We start from the raw sequence: 20,299 nt of genomic DNA on the forward strand, positions 1-20,299 counted from the left end.
TTTGTCCCCAAAAGGTTAGAGTTTTATAGTTTACCCCCTGGGACTTGGCCTAAATGGATAGGGGCTAATTGAAATGTTTCTTACAGAAGAAATATGAAAAGCATTATGCACAAGCATGGTAGCAATTGAAAGGGAACAGTTTGGAGATCATGGGGAAATTTTTAGGCCAAAGTTGAGGACACAACAGTTCACCTGACACAAGACTGAATCCAAACATTACACTGTTGATTTTATGTGAATTTTACATTTACTGTACTCTTCACCACATTTGTTGATAACAAAATCTGAAAATAATCTGTATACATTCAGAAACATAAGACTATTACTGGAAAATGTGAGATAGATGCAACATAAGACAAAGGGTTTGAGTGAGAGGACTAACTTGTGTCTCCAAGTGGCCATACACCTCTCCAAAGTGTGCAGAGTTCCTAAGTTATTTCAATTCACTTTTATGACAGGAAAAGTCTTGAACTCTAAGGTGTTTTTTTCTTCTGGCTGTGCCGTTGAGGAACTAGAGCAAGCACACATGTAAACTCAGCAAAAAAAGAAACGTCCCTTTTTCAGTACCCTCTCTTTCAAAGATAATTCATAAAAATCCAAATAACTTAACAGATCTTCATTGTAAAGGGTTTAAACACTGTTTCCCATGCTTGTTCAATGATCCATAAACAATTAATGAACATGCACCTCTGGAACGGTCGTTAAGACACTAACAGCTTACAGACGGTAGGCAATTAAGGTCACAGTTATGAAACTTAGGACACTAAAGAGGCCTTTCTACTGACTCTGAAAAACACCACAAGAATGATGCCCAGGGTCCCTGCTCATCTGTGTGAACGTGCCTTAGGCATGCTGCAAGGAGGAATGAGAACTGCAGATTTGGCCAGCGCAATAAATTGCAATCTCCGTACTGTGAGAAGCCTAAGACAGCACTACAGGGAGACAGGATGGACAGCTGATCATCCTCGCAGTGGCAGACCACGTGTAACAACACCTGCACAGGATTGGTACATCCAAACATCACACCTGCGAGACAGGTACAGGATGGCAACAACAACTGCCTGAGTTACACCAGGATTGTACAATCCCTCCATCAGTGCTCAGACTGTACGCAATAGGATGAGAGAGGCTGGACTGAGGGCTTGTAGGCCTGTTATAAGGCAGGTCCTCACCAGACATCACCGGCAACAACGTCGCCTATGGGCACAAACCCACCGCCGCTGGACCAGACAGGACTGGCAAAAAAGTGCTCTTCACTGATGAGTTGCGGTTTTGTCTCACCAGGGGTGATGGTCGGATTCACGTTTATTGTCAAAGGAATGAGCGTTACACCGAGGCCTGTACTCTGGAGCGCGAAAGATTTGGAGGTGGAGGGTCCGTCATGGTCTGGGGCGGTGTGTCACAGCTTCATCGGACTGAGCTTGTTGTCATTGCAGGCAATCTCAACGCTGTGCGTTACAGGGAAGACATCCTCCTCCCTCATGTGGTACCCTTCCTGCAGGCTCATCCTGACATGACCCTCCAGCATGACAATGCCACCAGCCATAATGCTCGTTCTGTGCATGATTTCCTGCAAGACAGGAATGTCAGTGTTCTGCCATGGCCAGCGAAGAGCCCGGATCTCAATCCCATTGAGCATGTCTGGGACCTGTTGGATCGGAGGGTGAGGGCTAGGGCCATTCCTCTCAGAAATGGCAGGGAACTTGCAGGTGCCTTGGTGGAAGAGTGGGGTAACATCTCACAGAAAGAAGTGGCAAATCTGGTGCAGTCCATGAGGAGGAGATGCACCAGATACTGACTGTTACTTTTCATTTGACCCCCCCCCCCCCCCCCCCTTTGTTCAGGGACACATTATTCCATTTCTGTTAGTCACATGTCTGTGGAACTTGTTCAGTTTATGTCTCAGTTGTTGAATATTGTTATGTTCATGCAAATATTTACACATGTTAAGTTTGCTGAAAATAAACGCAGTTGACAGTGAGAGGACGTTTATTTTTTGGCTGAGTTCAGTTGTTTTTTGCATCCCATCAAATAATTACTGTTGTTGCTTTACGCAATCCAAAAACGATCCATTTCAAATCGTAATCTGGGTCAGGTGCGCGTAATTTGAAAGCTTGTTCTATGACTAGCTAAGTTATAAAATATTGATTAAATAAATACAAATCCTCATCAATCTACACACAGTACCTCATAATGACAAAGTGAAAACGGGTTTTTAGACATTTTTGCAGATGTATTACAAATCAAAAACTGAAATACCTTATTTAAATAAGTATTCAAATCCTTTGCTGTGAGACTCGAAATTGAGCTCAGTTGCATCCTGTTAACATCGATCATCCTTGAGGTGTTTCTACAAGTTGATTGGAGTCCACCTGTGGAAACTCCAATTGATTGGACATGATTTGGAAAGGCACACACCTGTCTATATAAGATCCCACAGTTGACAGTGCATCTCAGAGCAAAAACCAAGCCATGATGTCGATGGAATTGTCCATAGAGCTCTGAGACAGGATTGTGTCAATGCACAGATCTGGGGAAGGGTACCAAAACATTTCTACATCATTGAATACTGTGACCTCCATCATTCTTAAATGGAAGAAGTTTGGAACCACGAAGACTCTTCCTAGAGCTGGCCACCTGGCCAAACTGGGCAATCGGGGAAGAAGGGCCTTGGTCAGGGAGGTGACCAAGAACCCGATGGTTACTCTGACAGCTTCAGAGTTACTTACTCAGAGCTTCAGAGTTCTATGGAGATGGAAGAATCTTACAGAAGGACAACCAACTCTACAGCACTCCACCAATCAGGCCTTTTCGGTAGAGTGGCCAGACGAAAGCCACTCCTCAGTAAAAGGCACATGATAGCCCGCTTGGAGTTTGCCAAAAGGCACCTAAAGACTCTAAGATAATGAGAAACAAGATTCTCTAGTCTGATGAAACCAAGATTGAACTCTTCCAAGCGTCACGTCTGGAGGAAACCTAACAGCCCGCTTGGAGTTTGCCAAAAGGCACCTAAAAGGACTCTGACCATGAGAAACAAGATTCTCTGGTCTGATGAAACCAAGACTGAACTCGTTGGCCTGAATGCCAAGCGTCACGTCTTGAGGATACCTGGCACCATCCCTATGGTGAAGCATGGTGGTGGCAGCATCATGCTGTGGGGATGTTTTTCAGTGGCAGGGACTGGGAGACTAGTCAGGATCAAGGGAAAGATGAACAGCGCAAAGTACAGTGAGATCCATGATGAAAACCTGCTCCAGAACACTCAGGACCTCAGACTATGGTGAAGGTTTGTCTTCCAACAGCACAACGACCCTAAGCAATCAAGACAACGCAGGAATGGCTTCGGGACAAGTCTCTGAATGTCTTTGAGTGGCCCAGCCAGAGCCCGGACTTGAACCCGATCAAACATTTCTGGAGAGACCTGAAAATAGCTGTGCAGCGATGCTCCCCATCCAACCTGACAGAGCTTGAGAGGATCTGCAGAGAAGAATGGGAGAAACTCCCATATCATACCCAAGAAGACTTGAGTTGCTAATCGCTGCCAAAGGTGCTTCAACAAAGTACAGAGTAAAGGGTCTGAATACTAATGTAAATGTGATATAAATTAGCAACATTTTCTAAAAACCTGTTTTTGCTTTGTCATTATGGGGTACTGTGTGTAGATGAGAAAATAATCTATTTTAGAATAAGGTTGTAACGTAATAAAATTTGGAAAACGTCAAAGGGTCTGAATCCTTTCCGAATGCACTGTATGTGGTGCTCTTAAAAGCACCAGGATTAGTAATTTACTTGTGTTAAATGAGCTCGCTTGCACTGAAGTGGGAGGGGTGGCAATATCTGAGTGTCCTTAAAAAGTACCAATTTCAGTATGCGCTAGTTGGGGATACTTAAGTCCAACCGAAAGCTGGTCTTAGCAGTAATGCGTTTGGTTATGACATGGATTTTGACAGCGGAAGCACAGCCTATCCAGCCTTGAAGCACAGGGACCATATGGACAGGGAACAAGAGAGATGTTATTTTTGTGCCCGTAAACCTCGTATTTAGAAACATAAAAAAACAAATGATTAAAAACCAATTAAGCAATTAAGGCGGGTTTTTTTTCATGTCCAATACATTTTCCAAGTTATCAAGACTATCGATAAAGGGTTTGGCTGGTGAGGCCTTACCCTACTATAACAAAAGCTGGTTCAACGGCAATGCATCTGGTGTCTTTCTGATCTTGTCCATGCATTAGCCAAGGAACCTATCCATAAAAGGTTTCTAAATGGTCTACTCATGAGGGTTTTGCCGACATGCTTTTGCATTATTCACTATTCACATAGGCCTACCTGCAGTGCATACTCCATTCGGCTTGTATTCATCCCCATTTCCAAAGAGCGCCTCATGTCCGGTTACCAAAGACGCGCTCCTCCATTCAAAATGTTCAGTCCTATAACATCATATCAACGGTAGGCCTAGGCTATATTCTTCTTGTTGAAAATATGCCTCAAACATACAATACAATTTACGGGAGCCTAGTATTTTTTATTTGAGGAGAAGTGTGATGCGTAAAGGCCTATACTCATTGAAGCCAAGTACAATAATGTTGACTGTCAACACTCCAAACATTGAACAAACACTGCATGTTTTTTTACTGTTACTACAGTTTATTAAATAGCATAGGCTACAGTATCAATCCACAATGGACTTGGACGAGAATATTCCATGCCCCCCAGCCGAATTGGAGCTGATGACAACGCAAAGACCGTCAATAACCTAGAGAATATGAGACAAATGCATGCAGTATTAAGCCATGGAAAGACTGGAATGGCCAGTGTGTGTACGCCCTCGTCACACCTACAACTTGTTTATTCATCAAGATCCAGGCCTTTCACACGACTGCCAGCTATTGCGCTCATAATAACAGCTGTGAAAATAGCAAAAATATTTCGGACACACCCTGGACCTATAGCTCTACCGGCAGGGCTTAGATTTACCATTGCGTTAGGTCTGATAAAATAAAGCCCTCTGTGTGTGTATGTGTGTGTGTGTGTGTGTGTGTGTGTGTGTGTGTGTGTGTGTGTGTGTGTGTGTGTGTGTGTGTGTGTGTGTGTGTGTGTGTGTGTGTGTGTGTGTGTGTGTCTGAGCCAAAGACAGTCAGTCAAAGATAGGTTGAGTGAGAAACAGAAAGGAGAACGACTGACTCAGTGACTGTTTAAGTAATCTTACCATTCAGGCTTTAATTGCCTATAGCTGGGTATTGTCACGGTGGTGTAGGCGTTAGGCATTTGCCTCAGCTCATCTCTCTCCTGATGTTTATTAATGCTTTGCACTCAGGCAGAGCAAATCTGCTCCTTACCACAGGCACTCATTTGAATGAAATGGTATGAAATGCATTGGTCTCAGCAGACTGTCATTTCTGTTGCCACATCTCTGACCTTGAGGGAACTTTAGACACCGATGTAACATTGCTCATAGGCTTGATCATGATCTGAATACATACAATAGTGAGTCGTGTAAGGACGAGGTTTGGTTTGGTGATTCCCCTTAAAGGAACATGGTTCATTTGATTCTGTTCCTAAACAGTGACTATTATGGGATTTCTCATTTATGGTGATATGGGCCTGTATTAAAAAATCGTCTCAGTGTAAAAGTGCTGATCTAGGATCAGGTACCACATGTCCATATAATCGTATTCATTATGATCTGAAAGGCAAATCCGATCCTTTATCAGCACTCCAACTCTGAGACGACTCTTTGTGAATACAGAGTCTGTGTCATGTCATACAGGGAGGGAGGAGTCAGTGGCGATGTCATTTGGTGATGATGTCATACCTTCACAGACAGGACAGCACTCTCCTTCAGGGATGTAGTAGCGTTCACAGTACAGGATGCCACACTGGGCGGTGAAGCACACCGACACCCCTCCCTGACAGCGGCAGAAGCGGCAGGCGTCCATTCGGAACATGTCTCCGTCATGGTACTCTGACCCGTTGAAGCTGCAAGCTGGCTTCGTCTCTAGAGAGGTGAAAGGATTTATGATGAGAGAAATTCATCAATCAATCAATCAATCAATCAATCAATCAATCAATCAATCAATGTAATAATAATGCCCCTATTTTACATCTACAGTTGTCACTAAGTGCTTTTACAATAACCTGCCCTGATCCCAAAGAGCAAGCAGAGGCCCATTGTCTGGGAAAAACTCCCTTTCTTTCAGGGTTATTTATTACGCCCACCGACCAAGCAACAGCAAATAACAACATTTTTTTAAGTAGGAACAAAAGAGAAAAACAGATTATAACGATGACAAAAGTGGTCCAAAATTCCCATCAGACAGCTAGCGCGGTGTTTGTTGTAAAGACACAGCAGAGTTTCAGAAGGCTATGAAATTGGTCTCTCCTGGTCTCCATGGCAACACAAGGTGAAAAAATTCACCTTTCTTGATATAAGGCCTACAGTGGTGAGTGTGCGTCAGTGAGTACAACTCACAGAAATCAACGTATGAGAGAGACAGACTGTAAACTATAGTACCTACAGATGGATGGAAACACTGCACCACTATAGGAAGACATTTGATGCAAGACACACATTCACACACACACAAATAGTTATTAACAATTAATAACGTTCAACCCATTTGATCTCCAACACAACACAACTGTCCCACTGGGCACACACTGGCACAAACTGGTTGAATCAAGGTTGTTTCCAAGTCATTTCAATTACCTTGAACCAACGTGGAATAGACGTTGAATTGACATCTGTGCCTAGTGGGGTCTTAACTCTTATCCTTCTCTTGAGGAGTCTGTTCACTCCAAGAGCAACTGGTAATCTGTCTGTCCTCTTCAGCTATTAAAAACCATTAAAAAAATGTCTGGTTCAAAAAAAGATTTAAAAACGCACAAGCATTTAATCTAGTGCAGCTGTATCAGAGAACAGTTCATTCCCAGGAATCAATGGCACAGGAAAATTGGTTTCTACATGTTTACAATTACAGGGCCTGCCAATATGGAATGTGGGGTCTTTCATTTTCTGCTAATCGTTTTGTCAATTGGTTCAATGAATAACAACGTGATGGGGCGATACTGCACGCATGGTTGTCACACCAGTGAGGGCTGTGAATTCACTTAACAATTTTCTAATCAGGCCCACTTCTGTTCATATGTTCTTAAATGCTGTTCTGTGTATGTGTGCGTGCCTCCCTCTTCGTATAGACTGCTATGGTGTGTGTAAAGCATTAGAAGGTGTGTGTGCGTGGGAGGGGGTATCAATATTTGTTTCACGGCAAAAATGGAAACACAAAGCAGTCCGAAATCTTTGGTCCTTTAAAAACCTGCAGTATGTAAAATATTGTGTGCTATAGCTTGGAAAACAAATACATGTGTCTCTGGATGACAACATAATGATTTGCTTCCAACATTAGGGCTGTTTTCCTAAAGAATTTAAATCCACTTTGTGTTTTGTTTGCTTGCCATGATACTAACAAGTATTACGATACTGGTATCGTCCCGGCCCTATTTACTGTCTATTATGATGGCATCAGTGTGTAGGTGTCATACAAGGACATGACTATACAATGCATATGTTTCGGGAGCAGTGTTTCAAGGTCCTCTTTGTGATTCATACAAACACAAATACTATTTGTGTTTTCTTTCAAATACATTGAGCATGTGATTGGGCCTGCCTGGAGTGCAGATAATGGAGATGGGTGGAGTTTGCACTTTTGGGAACAATACCATTGGTTCCATTGAGTCAGAAACTCAATCAAGAACTGGTCCAAGTACTTGGAAGAAAAGCTGGGGTCTCCAAAGCTGGGGTCTCCAGAGCTGCAGGCTGCAGTGGATCAGAGCTGCCTGGGAGAGTGGTAAGAGAGTTGTGGGGCAGTCCTACTTAATTAGGAGGAACATGGCAGATGGTAATTCTGGCATCGCACACTTCCTTCCCAGATGTTCACTGAGTGCCTCCGTCTTGGGTATTATTGCCTTTATAAATGAAACAGTTACCCACTGGCACATGAAAACCACAGGCCAGCAACACTAATGGCTACTACAGCAAAACACTGTACTGTGGTTAGGGGGTACCAATGATGCAGGACAGACTGATGTTGTATATGTTTTTTTTTTTGGGGGGGGGGGGTTCTGACGCATGGGAAACAACACATCCATACTATAGGCTTGTGATTGGACAGGGCCATAGGGGGTCCTCTGGGACTATTGCTTCTCAGTATACGGGTAACTGCCAAAATAAAGGAAAAACTTGAGTAAATTAAGGATACACAGTATATACTGTAGAAAGCAGGTGCTTCCACACAGTTGTGGAATTAACATCCCATAATGCTTAGGGGTCATGTATAAAAATGCTGAGCAGGCCCAGTTGCCCATTACTTTGGCTACTTCAGTACGTCTCAATCACCAGTCTCAACCCAATTGAACCCTTATGGGAGATTCTGGAGTGGCGCCTGAGACAGCGTTTTCCACCACCATCAACAAAACACCAAATTATGGAATTTCCTATGGAGGAATGGTGTCGCATCCCTCCAATAGAGTTCCAGACACTTGTAGAACCTATGCCAAGGTGCATTAAAGCTGTTCTGGCGGTTCGTGGTGGCCCAATGCCCTATAAGACACTATGTTGGTGTTTCCATTATTTTGGCTGTTACCTGTACATCATGATGCATTTGAAGCACATGGTTATTCTCCACCTGGATATTCTCCACATGGTTATTATCCACCTGGATTTTCTCCACATTCCACATTCCATGACAATGAATGAGTCTTGGAGACTGACTGATTGTGTAAGCAGTTTGCTTGGGCAGAAACCAAGCTGAAGTCATACTCTCAATCTCTGTAGATCTTATCCCTTTCTCTCCACAGATAAGCAGGATGAGAATTGCAGACAATAATTTAGCAAAATGTGAATTTTGATTGTTGCTGATTGTTTTGTGACCTTCCTCTCTCAATAGACATATCATCTGGCATTTGTACTGCAATCTATGACTAGGATAGTCATAATACCAGTATGTTTCTTCATTGTTTGGTGAGAAAAGTCTTCCGACATGGAATGGGTTACCAGATTTTGTAGCCATTTGGGCTTTTAGATTTGTGGTTGAACTGAACCACCATTTGGCAATATCAATCCTAAAATGCCATTCAAGGTGTCTGTCTCCAGGTGATTTCCTTTTTATGAGCCTTCACAGAAAATAATTCTTAAGGGGATGACTGCATCCAAAAGCATTTTCATATTTCATTACACACGTCGCCCACCTGGCCTGATGGAAATCGATGTCATCGCTTCTAGTGGCTCTAGTGTGTGTGCATGCGTGTTTTTGTCTCATGCTGGAAGGGTACAGAGCCCTGACAGGGAACACTTGACAGAGATTTGTTGGTTTTTAATCAGAAAGACATGGTTGAATATCTTAAGCATATATCTAGATCCAGCAAGCTACAGCCATAAAAATATGCTATGTACAGTACAACTACATTATCCATTCCAGATAACTTCACCTCGTTAATAGTATTGCTGCTATAGTTCTGTTGGTCCACAATACACCTCCATATAACCAAGCCTTAACCAACCTTTCAAATAGTAAACACTAATGCAGGATCGGGATCAGACCTTTGAAGCTTGGATCATTCAAAACTCACCCAGAAAACAACTTATGATATTACAGTTTGGCAGGCAGCATATTACAGACAGCCAGGGCTATGAAACATCGATGCTTTCGTCAATGGCTAAAGTGTTTCTCATGCTTAAAAACACTCTTATTGCCAATGTGTTCCCCTTGGGCATGCTCAATGAAAGTCCTGCTCTCATGTAGAGAGAAAGACACTCTTATTGGTAACTTTTAAGAAGGCTTTAGATCTCATTACCTGGAGGACTATTTAGTTTCACCATGGTGATGGATGAGACCACTGTCTCAGATATAATCCTATAAAGAAGCCTATAAAGCAAAGGCAGGGATCCAACATGGCTTGGCAACATGTGTGTTTCAATATGTGTGTGTGTTTTGATGTGTGTGTGTGTGTGTGTGCGTGCGTGCATGTGTGCACATGTGTTTTTCAATGGATGTATCTGTGTGTCTTGATTCAATAGAGAAAAACACCTTTCTAAGCACCTCCATAATCTACTTCTGATAGAGCAGTAGTAGAGTTCCAGCTTTTGGCAGTAGATAAAGAATGTTGTGCCTGCCAAGCCAGAAAGCCAAAGAGCATAAGGACATCAATTAATCAAAAACAACAGATGTGCATGTTGTGGCACTGCGTGATAGAGGAATCCTGTAAATATTTGATAACTCACCAACAACCTGGATACAGATTCACCATTGGCTGTGAAACGCTTTGGAGGGAACAACATTTAAAAAAATAAATTGTAATAGCTACTGTACCTGTTGTGATTTGCATTCTGTGAATATAGTTGTAAAGGTATTGCCAAAACAAATCAGAACTTATTATGATGTTATGCCTTTCATGCAAAGAAATAAGCAAACTCTTCAGATTGTGAAATATCTGAACTGTGTATCAAGGACACAATTGAATGTGCACTGAGTGTACAACACATTTTGAATACCTGCTCTTTCCATGACATAAACTGACTAGGTGGATCCAGGTGAAAGCTATGATCCCTTATTGATGTCAATTGTTAAATCAACTTCAATCAGTGTAGATGAAGAGGAGGAGACGGGGTTAAAGAAGGATTTTTAAGCCTTGAACAATTGAGACATGGATTGTGTATGTGTGCCATTTAGAGGGTGAATGGGCAAGACAAAATACTTAAGTGCTTTTGAACGGGGTATGGTATTTGGTGCAAAGCCCACCGGTGTCAAAAACTGCAACGCTGTTGGATTTTTCACGCTCCACAGTTTTCTGTGTGTATCAACAATGGTCCACTACCCAAAGGGCTGCAGGAAGCATTGGACTCAATATGGGCCAAGATCCCTGTGGAACGCTTTCGACACCTTGTAGAGTCCATGCCCCGACAAATTGAGGCTGTTCTGAGGGCAAAGGTGGGTGCAAATTATTATTAGGAAGGTGTTCCTAATGTTTTCTACACTCAGTGTTCCATGTCCATGTCCATGTTCCATGTCACATAGTACACATTTACGCCTTCATTCACTTTCTTTACCCTGAACTCTGTTTCCTCTTGTAGTGGTGTGTGCTGCAGACATTGTCTCACTTAGCATTCCCATTATGTCTACAAATCACACTTCCAAAAGCAACACCTGGCTGTCAATCAAAATATTGACAGGCACGCGTTGCCATGGCGACAATAATCAAACAACACGCCGCTCCGTTCCACAGCCTCACTTTCACCTCCGCATGCCCTCAGGACAATGAAGAGTAATCCAACACACACAACACACACACACACACACACACACACACACACACACACACACACACACACACACACACACACACACACACACACACACACACACACACACACACACACACATGCAGCGCTTCGCTATGCTTTGTCATCTGGATTACTGTTCTATATCTTCATATCCATCAGTCACTCAGTCTAATAGGCGATAAAGTCAGTCAGAGTTCAAAGAAATACTTAGGCTACACATTTCCTCATGCTGTTAAGAAAAGAGCATCGTTCGAACCACTTAGTAAACCAACTCTTACTCGTACACCGTGAGAGCGTCTTTGACTGCTAACTCACAAGCTAAGGCTAAGGATAAGGCCTACAGTGCTGTGCCACAGCAAGCATGCATGCATGAACAACTACAAACTTCACACCTATATAATTTAACTCCAAATTCATAGCATACAGAAAGCCTGTATTCAGTGAACCAATTTTGTTTCAACTGCAGTTCTTTTCTCATAGCATACAGATAACCTGTATTCAGTGAAACAATTTTGATTCAACTGCAGTCGAAACAAAATTGGCTCATTGAATAAAGGCTTTCTGTATGCTATGAGTTTGGAGTTAAATTATATAGGTGTGAAGGACAGCATGAGAGTGTGTGAGGAGAGAAAATAAGGAGGGATCTACTAGTCCTAACACACACAAACTCAGCAAAAAATCAAATGTCCCTTTTTCAAGACCCTGTCTTTCAAAGATAATTCATAAAAATCCAAATAACTTCCCAGATCTTCATTGTAAAGGGTTTAAACACCGTTGACCATGCTTGTTCAATGAACCATAAACAATTAATGAACATGCACCTATCATGACGTTGGCCTGTGGGTAGGTTTATGACCCACCCATAAATACCTTTCTCCCTTCCCTTTCCTCTCTTGACTCTACTGAAGGACTCTTGAAGTCTTTGTTAAACATATAGAGTCTGGGAACATCAAAAGGTGGGGGGAAAGGAACCATATTTCGGTAATCCAACCAGTTGAGAATATGTGTTGGTACTTAATGAATATGATGTCAGTCATCTGAGACATTCTTATTAATGATAGGATGACATAAATGGTATCCTGGAAAGTCTACACATTATAGTTATCAGATTCACATGGAATTGTTGTGCAATTTAAATGTTTAAATATGAAACTATTTGTGAAAAGATTAAATGTAATTTTAGCTTCCAAATTAGAGAATTGGGTTTTCATGAGTGAACTATGCCCAACTCAGTGGCCCCGCCCATGTGAAGATACATTGGTTATAAACTATGAAACCTACCCTCTCTCCTACCACTATATAAAGCCTTTTACGAAAATGTAACTTCCTGTTACAGGTACATTAGGGCGACGGTCCGATGTCAGAAGGATTCAGATAATAAGCAGTTCCGAGTACGCAAGGCCTGCAGCCTCTGTGTTAAAAGGGCGAATAACTTGCTGTCCTGGGTACATTAGGGCGACAGTCCGATGTCAGAAGGATTCAGATAATAAGCTGTTCCGGGTACGTTAGGGCGACGGTCCGATGTCAGAAGGATTCAGATAATAAGCTGTTCCGAGGCCGTGAGGACAACGGTTCCACGTTAAAAGGACTAACATGTCAACTTCAGAACTAAGCCAACCTCAGAGTGAGCTTTGGTTGCGAATGGTATGAACTTTGAACTCTTATTCACTACAGAAGTGATACCTTGATAAAGGAGTTTATATGTTTCAAGTAATGACTAAAGAATTCCTCCCTGGAACGTATTTAACGGTGTGAAATGTATTAGAATTATAAGACTATAATCCAATCATGTGTGTGGGAGACAAGTTAAGGGTGAGAAATGTATGGTTGAGAAAACAAAGGACAATTGAACTACACATGACCTGGTTGTAACTCTGAAAACTGACAACAGGAAAGAGGGCCTTTCCAAGGTCCCTCTAATCTAGGGAGGAGAGAAACAGTTAGAAACTGCCAAGCTGGTAGAAAAGTGATAAACTGTGTGTGTGTGTGTGTGCGCGTGTGTGCGTGTGTGCGCGTGTTTGTGTGTGTGTGGGTGTATGTAGGTGGGGGTGGGAGTTATAAAATGACTGTGTATGCATTTTTTACTTCAGAGCTCTCGTGAATAAAGAACAACGAACCTTTTGCAGAATTTGAGTCTTTGCCTCATTATTATTAAACCCAAGATCTTACAAACCTCGGGAATTGGTCAAAGCTTAAATTATTGTTTAGTTATCATCATTGGGATTGAAAATTCTCGTGACCTACCTCCTAGCCATTGAGTTAGCAGCGGCCGCTGTAAACGTGGGCTAGGAAAGGACGGACAAAGGATCTCTTCTAACAAACAACACGATACTGCTAAGTAACCTGTTTACCACCAGAGACACTCTTAAAGGGACAAGGAAGATCTCTGTTGGGCAACACGGCCAGCATCTACGACCAACCTACCGAAGCGCAGCTCAGAGTAAATATTTATTGCATTTTCCTTTTCCAAAATGGGCGGTTATTTAGAATGCATAAGATTCTGTATTTACGATAGCATAGCTGCCTTCGGCCCGATAGAGACCTAGCTTCTCCCTTTGTTCCTCAGTCTTCCCGCTCTTTCACTCAAACACAACCCCCTTTCTTTTGTGTAACCAGCCGTCATTTCGGCTCCGTCCACCAGGGACATTTTCTGTATGACATAATTTGCATTCTGTGTATATGAAATTCTGTGTGATTATTTAGGTATTTAGTAAATAAATAATTAAACCAAAGTTTCTATTACTGATTCAACTTGTTAGCCAGGGTTCGTGAAGATAACCAAGAATTTACAACTTTAAGATGAGACTGAAATAAGGTGACAATTAATATTGACTGCTATTGATGTAAAATATTACTAGGTCTTTAACCTCTTGGGGCTAGGGGGCAGTATTTACACGGCCGGATAAAAAACGTACCCGATTTAATCTGGTTATTACTACTGCCCAGAAACTAGAATATGCATATAATTATTGGCTTTGGATAGAAAACACCCTAAAGTTTCTAAAACTGTTTGAATGGTGTCTGTGAGTATAACAGAACTCATATGGCAGGCAAAAACCTGAGAAGATTCTGTACAGGAAGTGGCCTCTCTGACCATTCCTTGAGCTTCTTGACTCTGTTTATTGAAGACTGAGGATTTTTGCTGTAACGTGACACTTCCTACGGCTCCCATAGGCTCTCAGAAGGCGGGAAAAAGCTAAATGATGTAATTCCAGCCACTGGCTGAAAAACATTAGCGCTTTTGGCAAGTGCTCTATCAGAGGACAATGGGCTGAGGCGCGAGCACGAGTCGACCCCATGTTTTATTTTCTTTCGTCTTTGAACCTAAACACGCTTTCCCGGTCGGAATATTATCGTTTTTTTACGAGAAAAATGGCATAAAAATTGATTTTAAACAGCAGTTGACATGCTTCGAAGTACGGTAATGGAATATTTAGAAATATTTTGTCACGAAATGCGTCGTGCGCGTTACCATTCGGATAGTGTCTTGAACGCACGAACAAAACAGAGGATATTTGGATATAACTATGGATTATTTTGAACCAAACCAACATTTGTTATTGAAGTAGAAGTCCTGGGAGTGCATTCTGACGAAGACAGCAAAGGTAATAACATTTTTCTTATAGTAAATCTGATTTTGGTGAGTGCTAAACTTGGTGGGTGTCTAAATAGCTAGCCTGTGATGCCGGGCTATCTACTGAGAATATTGCAAAATGTGCTTTCACCGAAAAGCTATTTTAAAATCGGACATAGCGAGTGCATAGAGGAGTGCTGTATCTATAATTCTTAAAATAATTGTTATGTTTTTTGTGAACGTTTATCGTGGGTAATTTAGTAAATTCACCGGAAGTTTGCGGGGGGTATGCTAGTTCTGAAAGTCACATGCTAATGTAAAAAGCTGGTTTTTGATATAAATATGAACTTCATTGAACAAAACATGCATGTATTGTATAACATAATGTCCTAGGGTTGTCATCTGATGAAGATCATCAAAGGTTAGTGCTGCATTTAGCTGTGGTTTGGGTTTATGTGACATTATATGCTAGCTTGAAAAATGGGTGTCTGATTATTTCTGTCTGGGTACTCTGCTGACATAATCTAATGTTTTGCTTTCGTTGTAAAGCCTTTTTGAAATCGGACAGTGTGGTTAGATTAACGAGAGTCTTGTCTTTAAAATGGTGTAAAATAGTCATATGTTTGAAAAATTGAAGGTTTTGCATTTTTGAAGTATTTGAATAACGCGCCACGGGATTACACTGGCTGTTGAGTAGGTGGGACGCTTCCGCAGAGGTAGAGGGGCCAGCAGGCCAGTGGTGGATGAACGCAGTGCCCTTGTTTGGGTGTAGGGCCTGATCAGAGCCTGAAGGTACGGAGGTGCCGTTCCCCTATTACCTGATTAAGCTAATCATGTAAATGTAATTAACTAGAAAGTCGGGGTACTACGAAAGAGTGTTTATAGAGCTGTTATCTTCCAAATAAATTCTTAACCTCTCTAGGGTCGGCGGGACGAAATCGTCCCACCTACTCAACAGCCAGTTGAATCCCGTGGCGCGTTATTCAAATACCTTAGAAATGCTATTACTTCAATTTCTCAAACATATGACTATTTTACACCATTTTAAAGACAAGACTCTCGTTAATCTAACCACACTGTCCGATTTCAAAAAGGCTTTACAGCGAAAGCAAAACATTAGATTATGTCAGCAGAGTACCCAGCCAGAAATAATCAGACACCCATTTTTCAAGCTAGCATATATTTCACAAAAACCCAGAAGACAGCTAAATGCAGCACTAACCTTTGATGATCTTCATCAGATGACACACCTACGACATTATGTTATACAATACATGCATGTTTTGTTCAATCAAGTTCATATTTATATCAAAAAACAGCTTTTTACATTAGCATGTGACGTTCAGAACTAGCATACCCCCCGCAAACTTCCGGGGAATTTACTAACAATTTACTAAATTACTCACGATAAACGTTCACAAAAAGCATAACAATTATTTTAAGAATTAGAGATACAGAACTCCTCTATGCACTCGATATGTCCGATTTTAAAATAGCTTTTTGGTGAAAGCACATTTTGCAATATTCTAAGTACATAGCCCAGCCATCACGGGCTAGCTATTTAGACACCCGGCAAGTTTAGCCTTCACCAAAATCAGATTTACTATAAGAAAAATGTTATTACCTTTCCTGTTCTTCGTCAGAATGCACTCCCAGGACTTCTACTTCAATAACAAATGTTGGTTTGGTCCCAAATAATCCATCGTTATATCCAAACAGCGGCGTTTTGTTCGTGCGTTCTAGACACTATCCAAAATGGTAAATCAGGGTCGTGCGCATGGCGCATTTCGTGACAAAAAAATTCTAAATATTCCATTACCGTACTTCGAAGCATGTCAACCGCTGTTTAAAATCAATTTTTATGCAATTTATCTCGTAAAAAAGCGATAATATTCCGACCGGGAATCTGCGTTTCGGTAAATAGAGGGAAAAACAGAAAGACAGGGGCGGCCAGTGCACGAGCCTAAGCCCTTTGTCCTCTGATAGACCACTTAGCAAAAGCGCTCGTGTGTTTCAGCCAGGGCTTTGAATTACGCCATTCAGCTTTTTCCCGGGCTCTGAGCGCCCATGGAAGCCGTAGGAAGTGTCACGTAACAGCAGAGATCCTTTGTAATGGATAGAGATAATCAAGAAGGGGAAGAAATGGTCAGACAGGGTACATCCTGTACAGAATCTTCTCAGGTTTTGGCCTGCCAAATGAGTTCTGTTATACTCACAGACACCATTCAAACAGTTTTAGAAACTTTGGAGTGTTTTCTATCCAAAGCTAATAATTATATGCATATTCTAGTTTCTGGGCAGGAGTAATAATCAGATTAAATCGGGTACGTTTTTTATCCAGCCGTGAAAATACTGCCCATAGCCATAACAGGTTAATAGCAGTCCAATCCTATGGTAACTGTGGTCATAGAAGTATATGTACAGTATAATAGATATATAATAATATACCCCTTCGACAGTATGTGTGTACTTTCCCATGGTAGAAAACAACAGTCAGTTACATTGAGGTTTGATAAACACACAGTGGGTCCTGTAGTTTGTTTGCAGCAGACAATGTTCTACAGGATTATTATCACCATCATGTTTATAGAAAACCTGCCATGTAATGGCTATCTCTTAGTTATCAGGAACCTGTGAGAACCATGCACTCCTGGTGCACTCCTCTCCTACCAATCTGTCTACCTGTATATCTATCTCAATGCCTGCCTGCCTGCCTGCCTGCCTGCCATTATCTGTTCTTGTCTAATTCTCTTCGGCTTTCCCCACCCCTGCCACAACCCCTACTCCCTCTCTCTCCCCTATGTCTGGACCAGACCAACCACCTCCCTTCCTCCCTCTCTCCCAGCCAGCTAGCCAGATCTCTTCATGCCACCGCACCCTCATGTTTTGTCTGTGTTGCTGAGACAGAGACTAAATAATGTCATAACATGCAGCACTCGACAGGTGTGCCTCCCTCTCTCCCTCAGCAGACAGGCAGACAAGCCTCAGCTCTGTGGATGAACAGAATAACACACCAGCCTGGCAGGCAACAGCACGTGCAAATCAAGGCTGCATCACACATACAGCCTCAGAGTTTAGAGTAATGTGAACTTATTGAGTGAGATAGCTAGTCCTTACTGCTTACAGCAATGGAATGAAACATAAAAAATATCTGATACCACAATGGCTCCCAGGCCCGCTCAAATGTTATTCTAATCTCTTCCACATACTTTACATATTAAGTTGTTGCGCCTTGTCAGTCACTGTGTTCCAATGTCTATATTAGCATAACACGTAGAATGCATGCCCAATACAGGTGGCAGGTAGCCTAATGGTTAGATCGTTGGACTAGTAACCGATAGGTTGCAAGATCAAATCCCTGAGCTGACAAGGTAAAAATCTATCGTTCTTCCCCTGAACAAGGCACTTAACCCACTGTTCCTAGGCTGTCATTGAAAATAAGAATTTGACTTGCCTAGTTAACCTCTCTTGGGTAGGGGGCAGTAATTTGACGTCCGGATGAAAAGCGTGCCCAAAGTAAACTGCCTGTTACTCAGGCCCAGAAGCTAGGATATGCATATATAAGTTTCTGAAACTGTTAACATTATGTCTGTGAGTATAACAGAACTTATATGGCAGCCGAAACCCCGAGGACAAACCACCCCCCCCCCCCCCAAAAAAATCAGTCTACCCCTATTTTGAATGGCTATCATTTTTATTATAAGGCCAAGTCCTCCCAGATTGCAGTTCCTAGGGCTTCCACTAGATGTCAACAGTCTTTAGAAAGAGTTTCAGGCTGGTTTTTGGAAAAATGAGCCAGAAATTGTCGTTTTTCTAGGTGGCTCCCATTTTGGCTTTAGTGTTTCCAAGCGCGTGGAAGAGAGCGCGTTCATTGGTATTTTTCTCCGGTAAAGACAATAACAATTCTCCGTCTTAAATTGTATTGTTTATTTACGTATTAGGGTACCTAATGTTTGATTATAAACGTTGTTTGACTTGTTTGGAAAAGCTTATTAGTAATGTTTGGGATTCATTTTGTATGCATTTTGATGGAGGGAAACTGGGTGGAATATTGACTGAAGCATGCCAGCTAAACTGAGTTTTTATGGATATAAAGAAGGACATTATTGAAAAAAATGACCATTTGTGATGTAACTGGGACCTTTTGGAGTGCTAAGGCATTTTTTATATCGCTATTTCTGACTTTCGTGTCGCACCTGCCTGGTTAAAATATGTTTTTCATGTGTTTGAATGCGGGGCGCTGTCCTCAGATAATCACATTGTTTGCTTTTGCCGTAAAGCCTTTTTGAAATCTGACACGGCGGCTGGATTAACAAGAAGTTAAGCTTTATTTTGATGTATTACACTTGCGATTTTATGAAAGTTAAATATTTATAATACTGCTAAATAAAGGTAAAAATAAAAAATAAATACTTTGCTTCACTTTATGTGGTACACCAGCCTAAGGTAGTATGGATATTTCTTTCCAGAAATGTCAAAACTGTTGACCTTTAGTCAACTAAATCCAATAACAGCACCAGGTTCTCCTTTGACTGTCTAGCCCAGATATATATTGTTTACTCTAACCTCCATCTGCGAACTGACATAACATGAAATCAAATCCAAAAATCTAATCAAATTGTATTTGTCACATGCGCCGAATACGAGTGTGGACTTTACCGTAAAATGCTTGCTTACGAGCCCTTCCCAACGATGCAGAGTTTAAAAATATTTAATGAAATGAAAAATAATAACACAAGAGGAATACAAAATAATTGAGTTACTGTATATACAGGGAGTAGCAGTACCAGATCAATGAGGTATTTGAGGTACAATACCAGTCAAAAGTTTGCACACACCTACTCCTTCGAGGGTTTTTCATTATTTTTACTATTTTCGACATTGTAGAATAATAGTGAAGACATCAAAACTATGAAATAACACATATGGAATAATGTAGTAACCAAAAAAATTGTTAATCAAATCAAAATATATTTTATATTTGAGATTTGAGATTCTTTAAAGTAGCCACGCTTTGCCTTGATGACAGCTTTGCACACTCTTGGCTTCATGAGGTAGTCACCTGGAATGCATTTCAATTATTAACAGGTGTCCCTTGTTAAAAGTTAATTTGTGGAACTATCATTTGTTTTTCAACAGGACAATGACCCAAAAACACACCTCCAGGCTGTGTAAGGGCTACTTGACCAAGGATAGTGATGGAGTGCTGCAGCAGATGACCTGGCCTACACAATCACTTGACCTCAATCCAATTGAGATGGTTTGGGATGAGTTGGAATGCAGAGTGAAGGAAAAGCAGCCAACAAGTGCTCAGCATACTTCTTCAAGACTGTTGGAAAAGCATTCCTCATTAACCTCTTGGCGTTCCCCTAGGATAGGGGGCGCTAA

At 41.6% G+C, this 20,299-nt stretch overlaps 1 protein-coding gene and 1 pseudogene across 1 annotated transcript in view; one reads left to right on the forward strand and one right to left on the reverse strand.

Annotated features, from left to right (window-relative positions):
* The window catches only part of LOC106611167 (cysteine-rich motor neuron 1 protein), a 181,405-nt gene that overhangs the window by 52,318 nt on the left and 108,788 nt on the right, over positions 1-20,299 (reverse strand). Inside the window, exon 6 of the mRNA XM_014211086.3 lies at positions 5,815-5,997. Within this exon, the coding sequence (XP_014066561.1) occupies positions 5,815-5,997 (183 nt within the window). The remainder of the gene's footprint in view (positions 1-5,814; positions 5,998-20,299) is intronic.
* LOC145857971 (uncharacterized) lies at positions 808-1,724 on the forward strand (annotated as a pseudogene).

This window comes from Salmo salar, chromosome 09 (genome assembly GCF_965601325.2).
Source record: "Salmo salar chromosome 09, fSalSal1, whole genome shotgun sequence".
Taxonomy (NCBI): domain Eukaryota; kingdom Metazoa; phylum Chordata; class Actinopteri; order Salmoniformes; family Salmonidae; genus Salmo; species Salmo salar.